The sequence below is a fragment of the Typopeltis vanoorti genome, chromosome 26, assembly GCF_054136105.1.
Source record: "Typopeltis vanoorti isolate ZY-2024b chromosome 26, IOZ_Tvanoo_1.0, whole genome shotgun sequence".
Taxonomy (NCBI): domain Eukaryota; kingdom Metazoa; phylum Arthropoda; class Arachnida; order Uropygi; family Thelyphonidae; genus Typopeltis; species Typopeltis vanoorti.
Genome location: NC_143574.1, coordinates 1,333,859 through 1,349,848, shown reverse-complemented (window position 1 = coordinate 1,349,848; position 15,990 = coordinate 1,333,859). Strand labels below are relative to the sequence as shown.

Sequence of the window (15,990 nt, the reverse complement as noted above, 5' to 3'; positions counted from 1 at the left end):
TCCAATGCACTAATCTAATATCCAACCCCATCTGCTCTAGTTTGACTGTCAACTTATCATGAGGTACTCTATCAAAAGCTTTTGCGAAATCCAAGTATATTACTGTGTATCCTTCTCCTCTGTCCAAGGAAGCAGTCACTTTATTGTAATAAGTAAGTAGATTACTAAAACATGACCTCCCTTTAGCAAATTCATGCTGTCCATCAAAGATTATACCATTGTTGTCAACCCAACTCTGAATCCTAGTTCTCACAAGCTTCTCCAACAACTTAACCACAACACCTGACACACAGATAGGCCTATAGTTTGATGCTTGAGTTCGATCACCTCCTTTATGAAGTGGCACAATCTTGCCCTCCTTTCACTCTTTAGGGACTTGACCAAGTGCAAGACTCGTATTAAAAAAATATGTCAAGGCAGGTGTCAATTCTCTGGCACATTCCTTCAGAATACGCGGTGATATATTATCAAGTCCCACAGCCTTATTTACATCTAGTTTACTCAACTCCCCAAACACCTCTTGTTCACTTACAGTCAGTCTCTCCTCCCCATCATCAACTGCTCTTAATCTCTCCATGAAGTCACATTCACAAGATTGAAAGATCTTTATGAACTGCTCATTAAGTATCTCCACCACACATTCTGCAACAGCTGTCTTTATACCATTTCCGCCAATCAATGTCATCCTTCCATAATCATTCTTTCTTTTGCTGGCTACATATCGAAAGAACTCCCTAGGATTCTTTTTAGCTTCATTAGCTAACTGCTGTTCATACCTCTCTTTAGCAACTCTCACCAACCAAGTCACCCTCCTTGCCTGGTCTTTGTAGACCTCATGAAATTGGTTACTTCCACTTCTCTTATGCTGCCTCCACAATGCCCTTTTTCTCTGTATTGCATGCTTAATCTCTTTATTCATCCATCTCACACCTACCTTATTTAACCTTCTCCCCCGTGGTATACATTTAGACATTGCATCCACTAAAAGTAATACTACTTTTTTTTTTTTTTACATTAGAAAGCTTCCAAATTATGAGTTTAGATCTTTTATCAGTTATAATTTGAATTGTTTCACATACTCGTGTCATGTGTAAACTATAGAATGCTTTTTTGTACTCTAAAGATGCTGGTTTGAAATCCAGTGAAATATAAGAAGCAAATTATATTTTCCAAATAATGAGTGTTATTATGTTTTAACCTATTCTTCCCATTTTCTTATTATATATTGACTTCTCTTTCATGGAATGGTTTTCACACAGAGGAAATGTTCTCCAAACAATGAGACAGCATCTCTAGTCACTTTATGGAAATTTTATTGAATTACTGGAATATCATAATTAAAAAATGGGGGAAGGTCTTAGATGAAGACATTTGTTCCTGGAGAGTAGGATTTTGCATAATTGACACCAATATCTTTAGCAAGAGGTCAGAAAGCATAACTGCTATTTAGATACAATGCAAGTTTTGGTCCTTTCAAAATCTATTCTGGATGTGTGATATTAAGTTTTAACTTGCAGCCATTCAGTTTTTAACAGGCCTGTGTAACTCAATGGAAGTGGCGTTTGCATCTTCTGCGCTAGGCCACTCGAAGATAGACTTCAGTTCAAATTTAGCCGCCGATTGAAGGAACTTTTTCTATGCCTATCTTCAACTGGTTCCTGAGTTAGTCGATTTCTAGCACATGCAACAGGTTTTTTTCTCCCAGAAACTCAGGTTTTTTATCCCATAAACTCAAGAAAATTGACTGTAGAACTCACATTAATTCAGACAGTAACATATTCTGTTAGGGTTAAGCACTAAGAGATGGCAGCACTTACTTGCCAGTCTCTTCATCATTGGTGGCTTATAATTAGTGAAGGGTTAAAAGGCCTCACCTACTCCCTATAAAGGGAATAAAAAGGCATTAGCTTATTATTACTATTACCATTAAATTTTAATATAAACAAAAGCAGTATGTAAGGGAGGACAAGCAAGGGTTGAGAGTCTTAGATCTAATCATCTCATCAGATGATGTAATTGTGAATGGAGAGTCACTCCCTCCAGCTGGTGAGAGTGACCATGAGGTAATCACCTGGATGGTGGCCAGCTATATGAAAACTAGTCAGGAGAGGACATAAACTATAAAGATGGCAATTAGCAAATAGATAGCTTGGGAGACAGCTTGGAATGATTGCATGGAATATAAGGAGTTAAGTGGGAAAGAGATAAATGCTGCATGGAACTAAAGGGATTAAGCATGATATTTGGAAGAAGAAGAACGACAACAACAATGATTACATCAACTGCATGAGGAGTATAAAAGGCCGACCAGGAAGGTAACTCAGGTAAGGACAACAAAGACTGCAACACAAGCAGAAATTAGCAAACCAGATGAAGAAAAATCCCGAGATTCCATATATCAGAAAACTCTGATATATGGAAAGCAGAAGGAAGAATGATTATGGTAAAATGATATTAATGGATTAAGATGGCAGATTGGTAACTGCTGCGGCAGGCATAGTTGAGATATTCAGTGAACAATTCATCAGTGTGAAATTATGAGGAGACCAAGACCTTTGCAGAAGAAACAGGAGAGGATGGTTTACTTGTGAGTAAACCATCCTCTCGTGTGTATATAAATATAAATATATATATATAGTTCCCACCCACGAAAGGTTATTAGAAAACCTGTAGTACATTTGTACTGTGAGCAGACTAAGGATTTTTATTTTATTTTTTTTTTTTTTGTAATTTTTTATTTATTTTTTTTACCAGGTGAGGCATTGTAGCTGTGGCTACATAATTTAGAGCCACAGCCTTATCACTACCTTTGTAAAGTGGAACAATTTTAGCTTCTTTCTAATCCCTTGGGAACTGTACTTTTGCAACTCTTGTTAAAAAGGATGTTTTTAACAAGAAAACTATAAATGTTAAAATTATAGGTCAATCTGTATAGCAAGAGATGGGAGTTAAGGTTCTGGAGAGGTTAGGATACTGAAATGTGCTGATAACAGCAGCATACTCTGTGATTATCAGCATGTGTTGTTTTTTAAAGGGAAGTCATGTTTTACAAATGCACATACAGTGGTAAACTTAGATTTTGCAAAGAATTTCAATAGGCTGCCTTATAACATGTTGGTAACTAAACTGAATTAGATAACAGACTAATGAGTTGAATACAAGACTGGTTAGATAGGCATTAACAATGAGTAGTATATGAGAATGTGGTGTCCTGAAAGTCATTGGTGGTGTGCCACAGAGATCTGTTTTGGGGCCATTGTTCAACTTGTATATTAATGATAATGGGACAGATTTAACTGGAAATATACAACTGTTTGCAGGTGATGCAAAACTGAGAAGAAAAATGAAGAGTCAAGTAGATGTTGTGGCCTTACAGGAAGACTGTATGAGTGGGCAATTAAGTGGAACTATCAGTTCAATATTGCAAATTGTAAGCTTTTGAAGTTTGGTAAGCAGTGATGGGATGAAAAGTATATACCTGGTGGGGAAACTTTGAAGGAAGTAGAAGGGCTGAGAGTCCTGGGAGTGGTGGTGGACAAAACCCTGAAGTTCAAATATGACTTTGTAGAAGTTTCGAAGTTGTCAGATTGGATTATAGCAATGATGCAGAGAACCTTGACGTGCAGATACAAAGAAATAATGGTATAAGGTCTTGATGAGAATTCACATGGATTATTGTGCACAGGTTTTGTGACCTGGTTTTCATGGTGATGAAGATACATTAAAAAGTGTCCACAGAAGATTAACTAAAGTGATTAGTGGAATACAGGATATGAAGACAGATTGAGAGAATTATTATTATGATCAGACTTCCATGGAGTCAAGACAGGAGTCATCACAGAGGTCCCACTATCACACGAATAGCTCATCACACCTTGACTTAAATGCATTCACTGTCTTTCTGCACTCACCACCCTTTCAGGCAATGTGTTCCAATCACTCACTTTCTCTATGCAAAAAATCTACTCCTCATCATCCCCTTGCTTACATCCTCCTTATACAACTTCCAGGGATTGCCTCTTCTTCTCCCCCATCTCCAGATATTCTATGATAAATCTCATCCACATTAATCTGGTAATTATCCCTTACCCACTTATATGTCTCAATCATGTCTTCTCTCTTCCTTCTATCTGCAAGGCTCTGTAATTTGCATTCTATCAATTCAATGTATATTCCCCATTCCAGAGACCAGAAACCAACTTAATCAACCATCTTTAAACCCTTTCCAACATCTCATCATCCTTTTGAAAACCAGGTGACCAAATCTATGCATAGTAATCCATATGTGACCTGATCAAACTCTTGTACAATGGAATCATCACATCCTTACTTCTATATGTCAGTGTTATCTACATCATTGTCATTGCCTATCCACCATCACTTCCAGATCTTTCAACTCCACCTCCTCTAAGATACCTCCACCAATCCTATACTCTGCATCCCAAACTTTAAAACTCACACTTTGCTACATTAAACTAACGTCCCCCCCACACACATATTCAGACAGTCTATTCAAGTCCATGCAAAGCTACATCTGCTCTACTTCTCATAACTTTCCCCAACTTTGCATCATCATCATCATCATCTGCAAACAACTGAATATCACCATTTAAGTCCCTTCCAATATCATTTACATGCAATTTGCAAAGTCTCATAAAAAATAAGAAGATATGATTTAGACTTAAGTTGGTAAGGGGTTGTTACTGGGTTAATATGGAAGAAATTTTTCGTACAATGGGAGAAGGGGTAGAAGAAGATGCTATTCCTGGAAACTTTATAAGGATGGCGTGAGCCAAGAAGTAAGGAGCAGGTTCTTTCAGACATACCAAATAAGTTTAAAGCACAGTTTGAAGAGTTCTGTGATAGTGTGTACTTTCCACAATGAGTCTTTACTCCATGGAGATTTAGTGATGATAATAATAAGAATAATAATAATAAAGATCAAAAAGGGAGATTATAAGTTGGAAAATCTCTGGCATAGTGTTTTATGTGAATATATGCACAAATGCTACTTTGATACAAAGAGATAATTTCATAGACATATCAATAAAATCAAAGAATATGTAATTGGGAAAATCGTGACGAGTGGTACTTAAAAAAAAAAAGAAGCAAACATTTCAGTTTCTGGTAGGAAAAGAAGGAAATCTGGTTTTGTGGACTAGAGATGGAAATGAACATCACATTCTAAAGTTGGAACTAAGACCATATAAATTTGTGAAGTAAATGTGGAAGGTTTGCGAGATTTGCTTTTCTCTCTTTCTCTCTCTTTTTTTTTTTTTATAGGTAATTTATTTCTCTTTGCTTTTCATGGCTGATGAGATGAAATTTGGAAGGACATGAATATCTTTATGAATTCTTGACTAAGCCATATAGATGAAGAATTTCAGTCAACTCTTCTGCAAATTGTGGCCTTAGAAGTATCCCCAACATACATTATTACCTGCATTCCCTCCAGGCACACTTCGGAATAGCGGCAACAGCAAGGCTGGCAGAACAAACTGAAAACAGTTCAACAAACTGAAACTTATGAAAGAAACCCGATTTGCATACTGAGTGAGTAACCAGAAGACTGATGGAACACAGAAGTTTAGCAAACCTTTCTGAAGCCTTTGAAATGGAAAGAACAGAAACTGTGTGAATGTGTTTCTTGAGGAAGAGGATAATAATGTTATTTTTTTTTATGATGTTATTGCTGTAGCCATTTGAAAGAAATAGTGAGCTTAAGGAACTCCAATTCTTGCAACAATAACAAAGAATGCATCCAATACATCAGTGTCTTTATTTTACAATCTATGTATTTAAGGATTATCATTTTATGGATCTCCAATGTTGGATTATCATTTTGTGCACCAAAAATCACAACTTACTGTCTGGTGGTTAGTTCAGAAGTTCTATGAAAAGAATAACTATTGATTTCAACTTTTGATACACACTAAATTCTGTGATAAACAGAATTATATTTTTGAAGGACAGTAATTCAGATGTAGAAGAATTTCGAATAGCAAAGTTTGTGTGAGGTGTATCTAATCTAAATACAAGAATAAGAACTGTCAGTTCTCATAATAACTGGCTATCCTCCTCAAGAAGATTTAGAAGGTTCTGTTCCATACACCCAAATACTTCAGAGGAGAATCAATCGTTTCTTCTGGGTTCGAATGATAGTTCAAATTGTCCCAATGCACCCATTATGTGATATCATATTAGGTACATTACATTTTTATTAATGAATAGCATATTTAGTAGTAGGGTGGGTTTAGGGTTAGTTAATCTGGGAAATATGCTCTAGGGCCCAAGTGTAGTACTTTTTAAGACCATTTCAGGTCTGCAGTAAGTAGGATGACAGTGGTCTCACATTAGGCAATGTAAATCAACCCTCACCCAAAATCCACAGTCTATATATATAGTATGAGAGTTGGAGATGCCATTCACCCAACCAAAGAGGTTGGTGATAATCATCATTGTTGTTGAACTGTATTCTAACAATTGTTAATTTGTAATTCCATCCCACATATTAACTATTTCTCATAGGTTTGCAAAGAATATGCAAATGACACTTGGCTGAAAATAAAATTCTGAAATAACTAATTTAAGTAAGTTTATCCAATTTAATTATTGACAAAACAACTCGTTATATTCACAAGATTTTGCAACTATTTATCTTATGGTAAAAACGTGATCACAACAATCCCTATTTAAATGACCTAAGCCCAGTTTGTTCTTTATCAAGTTTGTCCAAGGATTATTCTTGCCTCTTAAGCATACTTACATAGATTTTGCCTGGGATGCACACATAAGAAAATTCCTCTATCATTCTTGGATTGTTTTATTTCTTTTTTATAAGAGAGCTCTATTCCAATGATATGGAGTTAAGCTTCAGTGAGCATTTTGAATTAATTATGCAGTTACAATAGTTATACAAAAAAAAATCCTTCCATACATCCGGAATATTTATCTTTAGCTTTGTACTGCCTCTGTCATCTGTGAATCCTTTTATTCTCTATGTGGCACTCTATCCTTCATTCCTTTTTCAGCAGCCTTTGGAACATTCTGCTACTTTCATGAGATCCACATTTAATTCTTCCCATAAAGTGAAGATGATTGAGTGTGCAGTATTATAGCAGTTATTGTGATGTAGGATACAGTGGCTTCTCACAGTTGAGTCATTAGCTTCCATGGAAGTGTCATGTAATGATAACATATATTATAGCTTTTTCATATTTTGTTCTATATTCAAAAAGAGTGTATGCAAGAACTTTTTATGTGACCTTCTCCTTTCATAGGTTGCTTCTTGAGTCCACCATGAAGTTCCATGGCACCATGCTTCCTTAGTGCATCTAACATTATTTTCTTCATATTTTACTACTGGTTCTCCAATGTATGTTCTAATACAAACATCAAAGAGTTTCCCTGTAGATCATCAGCAATTGTTACCAGTATGGCAGTAATTTATTAGCTGAGATATATCTTTAGATTGTGACAGACTATTAATGAACTGCTTTATTTTACAAAAATTCAACAGAGTGAAAAGACTAAGTAAATGAAAAGCATGCCTTCTATCTTAGGAACATATTAAACATTAGCTAATCTCCAAGATACATTATAAATAGCAGCAACAGAAAAGATAATATCAAATAATAGTTAACTCCATAATATCATCCAGAACAATTAGAGGAAACTTTAGCACCGATATTGAGCCTTATTCTTCTGATTTTACTGCTAAAGATCAAAAGGACCATTGAATACAGGATGTGGCATATAGCAATAGCTGAAAGAGATTTATCAAGATAAATAATGGAAGAAAAGAAAGAAGCCAGAACAAATCGAATTTTATACAGCTCTGTTAAATATCAAATTATTTTTAAAATAACCAACCGATAATCAAACATTTTGCAATTAAACTTTGTTCTTATTAAAAATACCTGATAATTTTTTTGTTCCAAATTTTTCACTTCTTTCACATCTATATTAGGAAGATCCATATAATATCGGAGATTATACTGCATTACTTCATGATTAGGATTGTAAAGGAGAAATGTATAAGCACAGGAGGCTGCCTTCTCTGGATTATCTACCTGAAAAATTTATACGAAAAAATACTTTTTTTTTTCTTTATACAAACTATTCCAATTATGTTGAGTATATTCTATGTTCTCAAAAAAAAAAAAAAAAAAAAAAAAAAAAAAAAATCACATTTGACGTCCGTAGACGGCTATGGTCACTGCCATACTCGCATGGTTTTGGCAATGATGTCTTCTGTTAGAATAAGTAGTAGGGTTGCAGTTGCACTTGGCCAACCAGGCCAGCTATGTTCTCAAGCACACTTAAATACATCTCCTACATCCAAAGTTGTCAGAATGGATGTATACAAACTGGAAATAACAGTTACACAAGGGAAAATATGCTCAACAGCGAAGTGTGATGAAAATAAAGGGTGATACCCAAAGTTTTTTTTTTTTTTTTTTTGCAGATTCTCCTTTACAGATTTTGTAAATCTGTAGAGGAGACTTTTCTATAGCAATACAAGAGCTACTGTTGTGCAATATAATGGCAATTTCCTGACTGCACTGTCAGAAATTGCCAATGTCCCTAACTGACAAGTTTTTATTAATCTAACTGGCATTAATGGAAAACTAGAACATCTGGGTTGTACTTAAACATAACATTAATCACCACAATAAAAATAATGAAGCAGTACAATTAAACACTTGAAAAATATCTGCACAAAATTGCACTTCTTAAAACAACTGTGAGACATGAAGTAAATAGCATTTACATCAATACCATTTACAAAAAGTACAGCACCCCAAAGAGGCAATTATGAACTTGCATTGTTGAGTAATATAGGATGTGGATAACACTTATAATGAATTTGTGTGGGTTAGCGAAAATCCTTACACAATAAGCAAAACACAATTGCAATTCTGGTTTCAGTAAATGTATTGTGTGTGGACTTGTTGGGAACCAATTAAGCAGGCTATACAAGGGGGGAGGACTGTAAGTTCTGATAAACACCTAGAACAAAAATATTAAAACAAATGATATAGCCACAAGAAAGAACATACCAGTAGCAGAGTTATGAAGGTAACTTATGTTCTTATATATCCTCATAATTCTTTCTTGTGGTCATATCAGTTGCTTTAATATCATTTTTGTAATAGGTGTTTATCAGAACTCCCCTCCCCATACATCAGTGATTATCTCAATGGAGAAAGATATTTCAATTTTTTTATTAACTGTCTTTGAAGGATGTTCCTCTACTGATATGACTATATAATTTCATCAAGAGGGGGTCTACTACATTTTTTCTAACAGGTTTCTGATTATCTGAACCTGTCACTATCCCAATCACTGGAGTGGTTAAGGAGGTCCTAATTCTTGCCAAGCTAGATTTCCCAATCTTTTTAGACCACTGTATCTAAAGTCATATGAAATTATTAGTGTATATTCAAAAGGTTAATGATAAAAGGAGCAAGGACAAAGGGCCTTCCCTGGAAGTTGCAAAAGATGATGAGTAAAAGGGAAGAAGTAAGTTTCTTGCATGGGGACTGGTAGGAGCATGGAATGAATTTCCTGAGAGGGTGGTGAATGTGCAGACTGGGGATGAGTTTAAGGAGTGGTATGACAGACTTTTATTGGCTAGTGCTGAACCTCCCACAACGAGTCTTGTGATTCCATGGAAGTCAAGAAAATAATAATAATAATAACCAACATTCAAGAGTTCTGATATTGCCTTGATCACTCATCTATGGATCCTTTCCAATGTTTGCGCATCACAATGAAAACTGGTGAGCAAATCTGAGTACAAGAGACAATGTGAAGTCTGACTAATACCACAACTATCTCCTTATCTCTACTTCTCAATGCACTCCTTATCATGGCCAGCAATGTGATATGCAGTCTCTGCAACACTTTGATGCACCCTCTAAACTTCAATCCCCTGTCACCTCTTAATATCATCAATTTCATTCATCTCCTGCAAAACAGTATACAGCTTTATACCTCTGCATTTTGGAGTATGAAGATATAAGGCTGTGTATTTTCATAATAGATTCCCATGAAGTATCCTGTCACATGCCTTTGCATACTAAATTACTAAGGCAAGAGCATCCCTTCACAAAGGCGTGTTGTCTTCCATACAGCATCACATTCCTATCCACCCACTCCTGAATTCTGACTTTAACTAACTTTTTCAATACCATAACCACAAGGTTATAGAAGTTCGTTTATGTAATAGCACTACTTTGGCTTCTTTCCACATCCTTATTACTTAGCCAGTGATGATGACCCTTAAACTGAACAATCTGTTCAGAGGCAGTAAAAATTTATATTGAAATTTCTTGTAACAGAGAAGCAGATATTCCATCTAATGCAATGGACATATTCACATCAAGAATTTGATATATCTTAAGCACCTCTAGTTCATCCACTTCTATTTTTTGCATCTTTTACTGCAAAAATTCCTTTTTGAATGACACACCTTACAAAGTGATCACTCAGTACTTCAACTTTTTTTCTGCTGCCACCTTCCCATCATTATATCCTCCCATTTATTGCTTTCTTCAATTACTCATTAATCATTTCCCATGCAATATTAATGTCATTTCTTGTAGTTTATGATGCAATTGTGCTTCTTGAAGCTGCTTTCTTAGTTGTATCATTACCTGCTCTATAGTTCCACATACTTCTTGAACTGAAAATTTTATTTAACTGAAAATTTAACTACATCTCAGGTTAAGACTGCTTAATCACTCTTTCCCAAATCACATAACCAAACCAAAGCAGTAACAACTTTGGTTAGGGACAAATTCTCTCATCGGAATTTGATGAGAGATCCAGCACACTCCAGCTCCAGGTCCCCTACATCACATGCTGTAGGGGCTTTTAAATAATTATCTTTCATAGTTACATAAATGAAATTATCTTCCTCCCCCATCTCTTTCCTTCTCATTCCAATACTCAAGTCTAGCAAATTAGTTATGCACCCTTTGCTCATTCATCTATAAAACAAACATCTTTAATACAGGTTTGCAACAGCTAGAGTTATTGGATTACAAATCTGGAATTATATTACACATACTTTATAATCAAAGAAATAAAAGTTCTTACCATTTCTGAATAATCTTATTATACAATACTCCAAATCCTTGGTGCCATGGGTCTCCTTCAAATATATTTTTACTTACTGTAAAAGGAACAGCAGTTGACAATGTATGAATATTGCCAAAACTAATAACAAAAGGGATAGAAGGTAATTTTCATTTTGATTTTTTTTTTGTTATTTGAGAAAAACAATAATGCAAATTTTGGAGCTTTTATACACCAAACAAGTCTTGACACATTGATAATTACACAGATGAAAAGTGGCTATTGAAGTTAATATAACATCTGGATATTACAGAAATAATATGGATACGAAGCATATATTTTTGATATATTTTATCTGTGTGATTGTTTGGATGTTTAAGGAAGATGGCAGTTTTTAATGTTAATATAATTTTAAGCAGTTTGAGGAATATACAGATTAGTACAATTATGATTTCTGGTTAACTAAAGTTTGAATGCTACTACTACCAGTGGCTGAAAAAATTTTATAGAATAAAAGTTCAATGACTGCTACTTAATGGAATAAAAGTTCGATGACAGCATTGGCTAAGTTTCTTTTCTTTTCTCTCGATTTTTTTTATTTTAAATCAAGGAAGTTCTTCCCTTTACTAATAGTGTTCAAATAATTGCTGATGACTGTCAAATACCACTGTGGGTACAGCTGACCTCAGATGCAGAAGTTTGGGAACAACAGCTCCCATCACTACTGAAACCTACCTGTTGTCATGGAAACAACAATCATGTCTGTTTGTTGTCCGAAACTATTTTTGTTTTATTACTCTAGAAGGAAAGATAGATAGGACTCAACGAAACATATATCTTTATGAGAGAGAGAGAAACATTAACTGTTCATCAAAATGCAACACACGTACAAATTTCCCAATTTACTGCCTTTTTCTGCTTTCTCTATGAATTTGCATCATGTTGGAAAAAATATAAATCATACCTCTTCGACTGAACCCAGATCTTTTGACTTCTCATCAAAAGATCTGGGTTCAGGAATCACAAAGAGGAATAAAAGCGGAATCAAAAAGATTCCTTTCATCACGACAAGAAGAATTTTTATATGAGCTTTGTCAAGTGATAGCGAGTTAGCCAGTCTCATACATGGGAAGCAAGCATTCTCCTGGAAAAGCCTTGCATTCGTTTTTATTCACAAAAGATAAATCGACCAGAACACACCGTTAACAGGTAAAAATACTATATGCAATACTATAATGTTTTTATTGCACCCCTTTTTTACTGTGAATGAACGTGGTCGATAAGTAAATATATATTTTATCTATAAATGAGATAAAACATTCGCGCCATAGAAAACATTTCCCTGATCAAAAGCAAACTATGTCTTACAAGGCTTTTTCCATCCAAGTGATAAAACTGTGAGTAGTATTCGGGGAAATTTCCAAACTTACTTTTATTATATTCAAGAAAATGATAAAATAACTATGTATCAAAAGTGATGCAAGCACATCCTCTACATAAGATATCGGTTTCTCATTTTATTTTTTTACTATGGCATGCTTTAGGCATGTCTTACATAAACATGCCGGATATATATACATCGCGACGATAATATTTTCCAGATGTGGTAAATTCTTTGCTCAGTCAGCATAATAACTAAATTACTGTAAAGCTTTCATCCGTGATTTACGATGAAGCATTGCTGTAAAATCAACCGTAGGTGTGTTGATGGCTATTTATATTTCACCCAATCCCTCGCTAAGTTCATTATATATATATATATGAACTGTTAAAAAATTATAAAAAAACAATATCAAATAAAATACCGGATTATTAATTTAATAATAGAGCGAGTCAATTTTCACACAACACATTATATAATGTGTTGTGTGAAAATTATATATATATATATAATGGAGATCCCATATAATAATAATATATACTTGTATGTGTGAGAGTGAAAAGTATTGCATACTGAAATGGTAATCAGACGGGATTAATAGGCTATCAAAAATAGATTCAAATCGTACAATGTATTACTTACCTTAAAGTAACAGAGCTGCAAATAATCGTATGGCACTTTATTTTCAAAGTCACTGTCAATATTTTTTGAAGGTCTCGTTTGGCTTCCTAAATGTGAACGTTGACATTTCATAAGACATAAGGCACTCATTAGCACATTTTCAAAAAATGGTAAAAGTTTTAGATCTTTATCTCGAGAGGAAATGCTATCATCAGTTGGAATGGCATCTCCAAATTGTTGACGGCAATAAGACCGACAATGTGATATACCTATCTGGTAACTCCGATACTCTTCCAACGCCCTTTCCATAAATGTAATACACACAGCCCAGCGATTTTCGAGATATGCATTTACTGCAGTTTTATACAAGTTTTCATATGAATTCATGGAATTTTCCTGAACTCCTGGCACACCACGAAACCAAAAAAGATGAACAATTATAAGGAAAACTGTTAAATTCCACATATTCATAATTAAGCTTACCAGCGTTACACGCACAATCACCATCACCGTATACGGAATACTAGCCAACTCTCCGGTAGTCCTCATATGTTACTCATTTTGAAGTTTATGTTATGATCTCGTATGTTAGGGCGCTGTGCACAAATTTATCCATTCATTCATTCATTTATTTTATTTACTTTATTTCAAATGACAACAGAGTTAAAAAAAAAAGCATCGAGTCTGAGGTTAGTAATAATGTACAACAAAATGGAATTATCAAGAAACAACTGTAATAACATATATTATATAAATTGTATTATCGATGGTATTTAAGTATGTGTAGGAAAAAAAAATAAAGGCATTGTGGAAGTGGCACAAGATGAGTGGATATAATCAGCTACATGAGGAGTACAAAGAGCAAGCAAGGTGACTGATCACTGTGTAAGGGTAGCAAAAGTGCGGTATAAGCAGGTTAGCAAATGACGCTAAAAGAAATCTTAGGGAGTTTTTTCGATATGTGGCTAGTAGAAGGAAGAATAATTACACTGGCCAACAAAAAAAAAAAAAACATTTCTGCTGATTATGATCTGACACTTGTTTTTTACTAATTTGGGTGCGCTGATTTCAAATATCAAACCCATTTTTCTCTATAACGTCAGGTTTTTCCTTTATGGCATTTTCTTTTTGTTAATTTGCAAGTTTTTGATAGTTTTAAGGAGGCAGTACTATTTAGAGGATCAAAAAAGTCGATTTTTTAATATTATTTTCTGAAAGTATGTACTTTTAAAAATCTGTTCCTAACTTTTTATCAAGAAATTCGAAAAATTCCCGAAGATATAGCCTATTATTCAAAGCGGTGCGCAGATCAGAATCGGAGCGCTCACCGCTCTCGCTTATTAGTAAACGAATAAATGCGTAAGATCCTGCAACGGTATGTACTGGCGCTTTGAATGCGAGAGAGGCCGATAACCAACCTAATACATTTAGGCGATGAAAAGTAGGCGATGACAACTGCCTAAAACAAATGAATGAAATAAAGAACGATCGAAATCAGTCAATTGTTAATCGATCGTGAAAGTATGATGAGCGCTTATAACGTTTCAATAAAGTCTCTGTTTTTTTTGTCTTGTTAATTGCATGTTAGTCAGCAGTGAAGAAAATACATGATGTCTACATGAGCATAAAGCTTCATTTCCTATACAGCCATCTTGATAGATTTCCCGAGAATTTAGGTGCTGTAAGCGATGAACAAGGCGAAAGATTTCATCAAGACTTAAAAACTATGGAAGATCGGTACCACGGAAGATGGAATTCTCACATAATAGCCGACTACTGTTGGAGTAGTCGCAATTCAAAGGGATTGCCAAAACAGAACACACAGCAGAAATTGCTACAAACAAAAATTTATTCCCTGAAACTCATGTGTAAGTAAAATTGTTATTTTTTTTATAAATATTCTTGTAATTTTTAATGAATATTGTTAAGTAGTTATGTATCTAATTATCGGCGCCTCTCTCGCATTCAAAGCGCCAGTAGGTGCCGTTGCAGGTAAGAACCTGCAACGGCACCTACTGGCGACGCATTTATTCGTTTACTAACAAGCGAGAGCGGTGAGCGCTCTAATTCTGATCTGCGCACCGCTTTGAATAATAGGCTATATTTTCGGGAATTTTTCGAATTTCTTGATAAAAAGTTAGGAACAGATTTTTAAAAGTACATACTTTCAGAAAATAATATTAAAAAATCGATTTTTTTGATCCTCTAAATAGTACTGCCTCCTTAAAACTATCAAAAACTTACAAATTAGCAAAAAAAAAAAATGCCATAGAGGAAAAACCTGACGTGATAGAGAAAAATGGGTTTGATATTTGAAATCAGTGCACCCAAATTAGTAAAAAACAAGTCTCATATAAAAGTCAGCAAAAATTGTGTTGGACAGTGTTATAGGAGGATGATGTTTGTCAGTGATAATGGGAGAATGATAAACACTGGGGAGGATGTACTGGAAGTATCTAATGAGCAATTCATTAAAGTATTCCATCCTTGTGATTGTAACATAATGCATAACTTTAGAGCAGTAAGAATGGGCGAGGAACCAATGATCATGATGATGAGTGAGCAGGAGGTACATGAGGCATTGAGTAACGGGATGTCAACAAGGCAATGGGACTTGATGTCACCGTGTCATGAGGGAATGTTTCAGGGAGTTAATAGCAGCTTTAACTTACATTTTTAACATGAGTTTTAGATTAACTCACGTTTCACAAAGGAGTGGAAAGATGGCAAAATTGTGCTACTTCATAACGGGATGATAACACTAAGGCTTCGAATTATACTCGAATCAGCTTGTCTAAAGTTCTGGTAAGGTGTTGGAAAAGCTAGTAAGGACAAGGATTCAGAACTGGATTGACAGCAACAGGATTCTCTTTAATGGACAGTATGGATTTGCTAAAGATGGT

At 34.8% G+C, this 15,990-nt stretch overlaps 1 protein-coding gene across 1 annotated transcript in view; it reads right to left on the bottom strand.

Moving 5' to 3' along the window:
• The window catches only part of LOC150092266 (prolyl 3-hydroxylase 2-like), a 131,374-nt gene extending 117,773 nt beyond the window's left edge, over positions 1 to 13,601 (bottom strand). Inside the window, exons 1-2 of the mRNA XM_090414922.1 lie at positions 13,109 to 13,601; positions 7,920 to 8,072 (exon numbers count right to left, since the gene is read on the bottom strand). Of these exons, the coding sequence (XP_090271048.1) occupies positions 7,920 to 8,072; positions 13,109 to 13,594 (639 nt within the window). The 5' untranslated portion in view covers positions 13,595 to 13,601. The remainder of the gene's footprint in view (positions 1 to 7,919; positions 8,073 to 13,108) is intronic.
• Between the last annotated feature and the right edge of the window lie 2,389 nt (positions 13,602 to 15,990).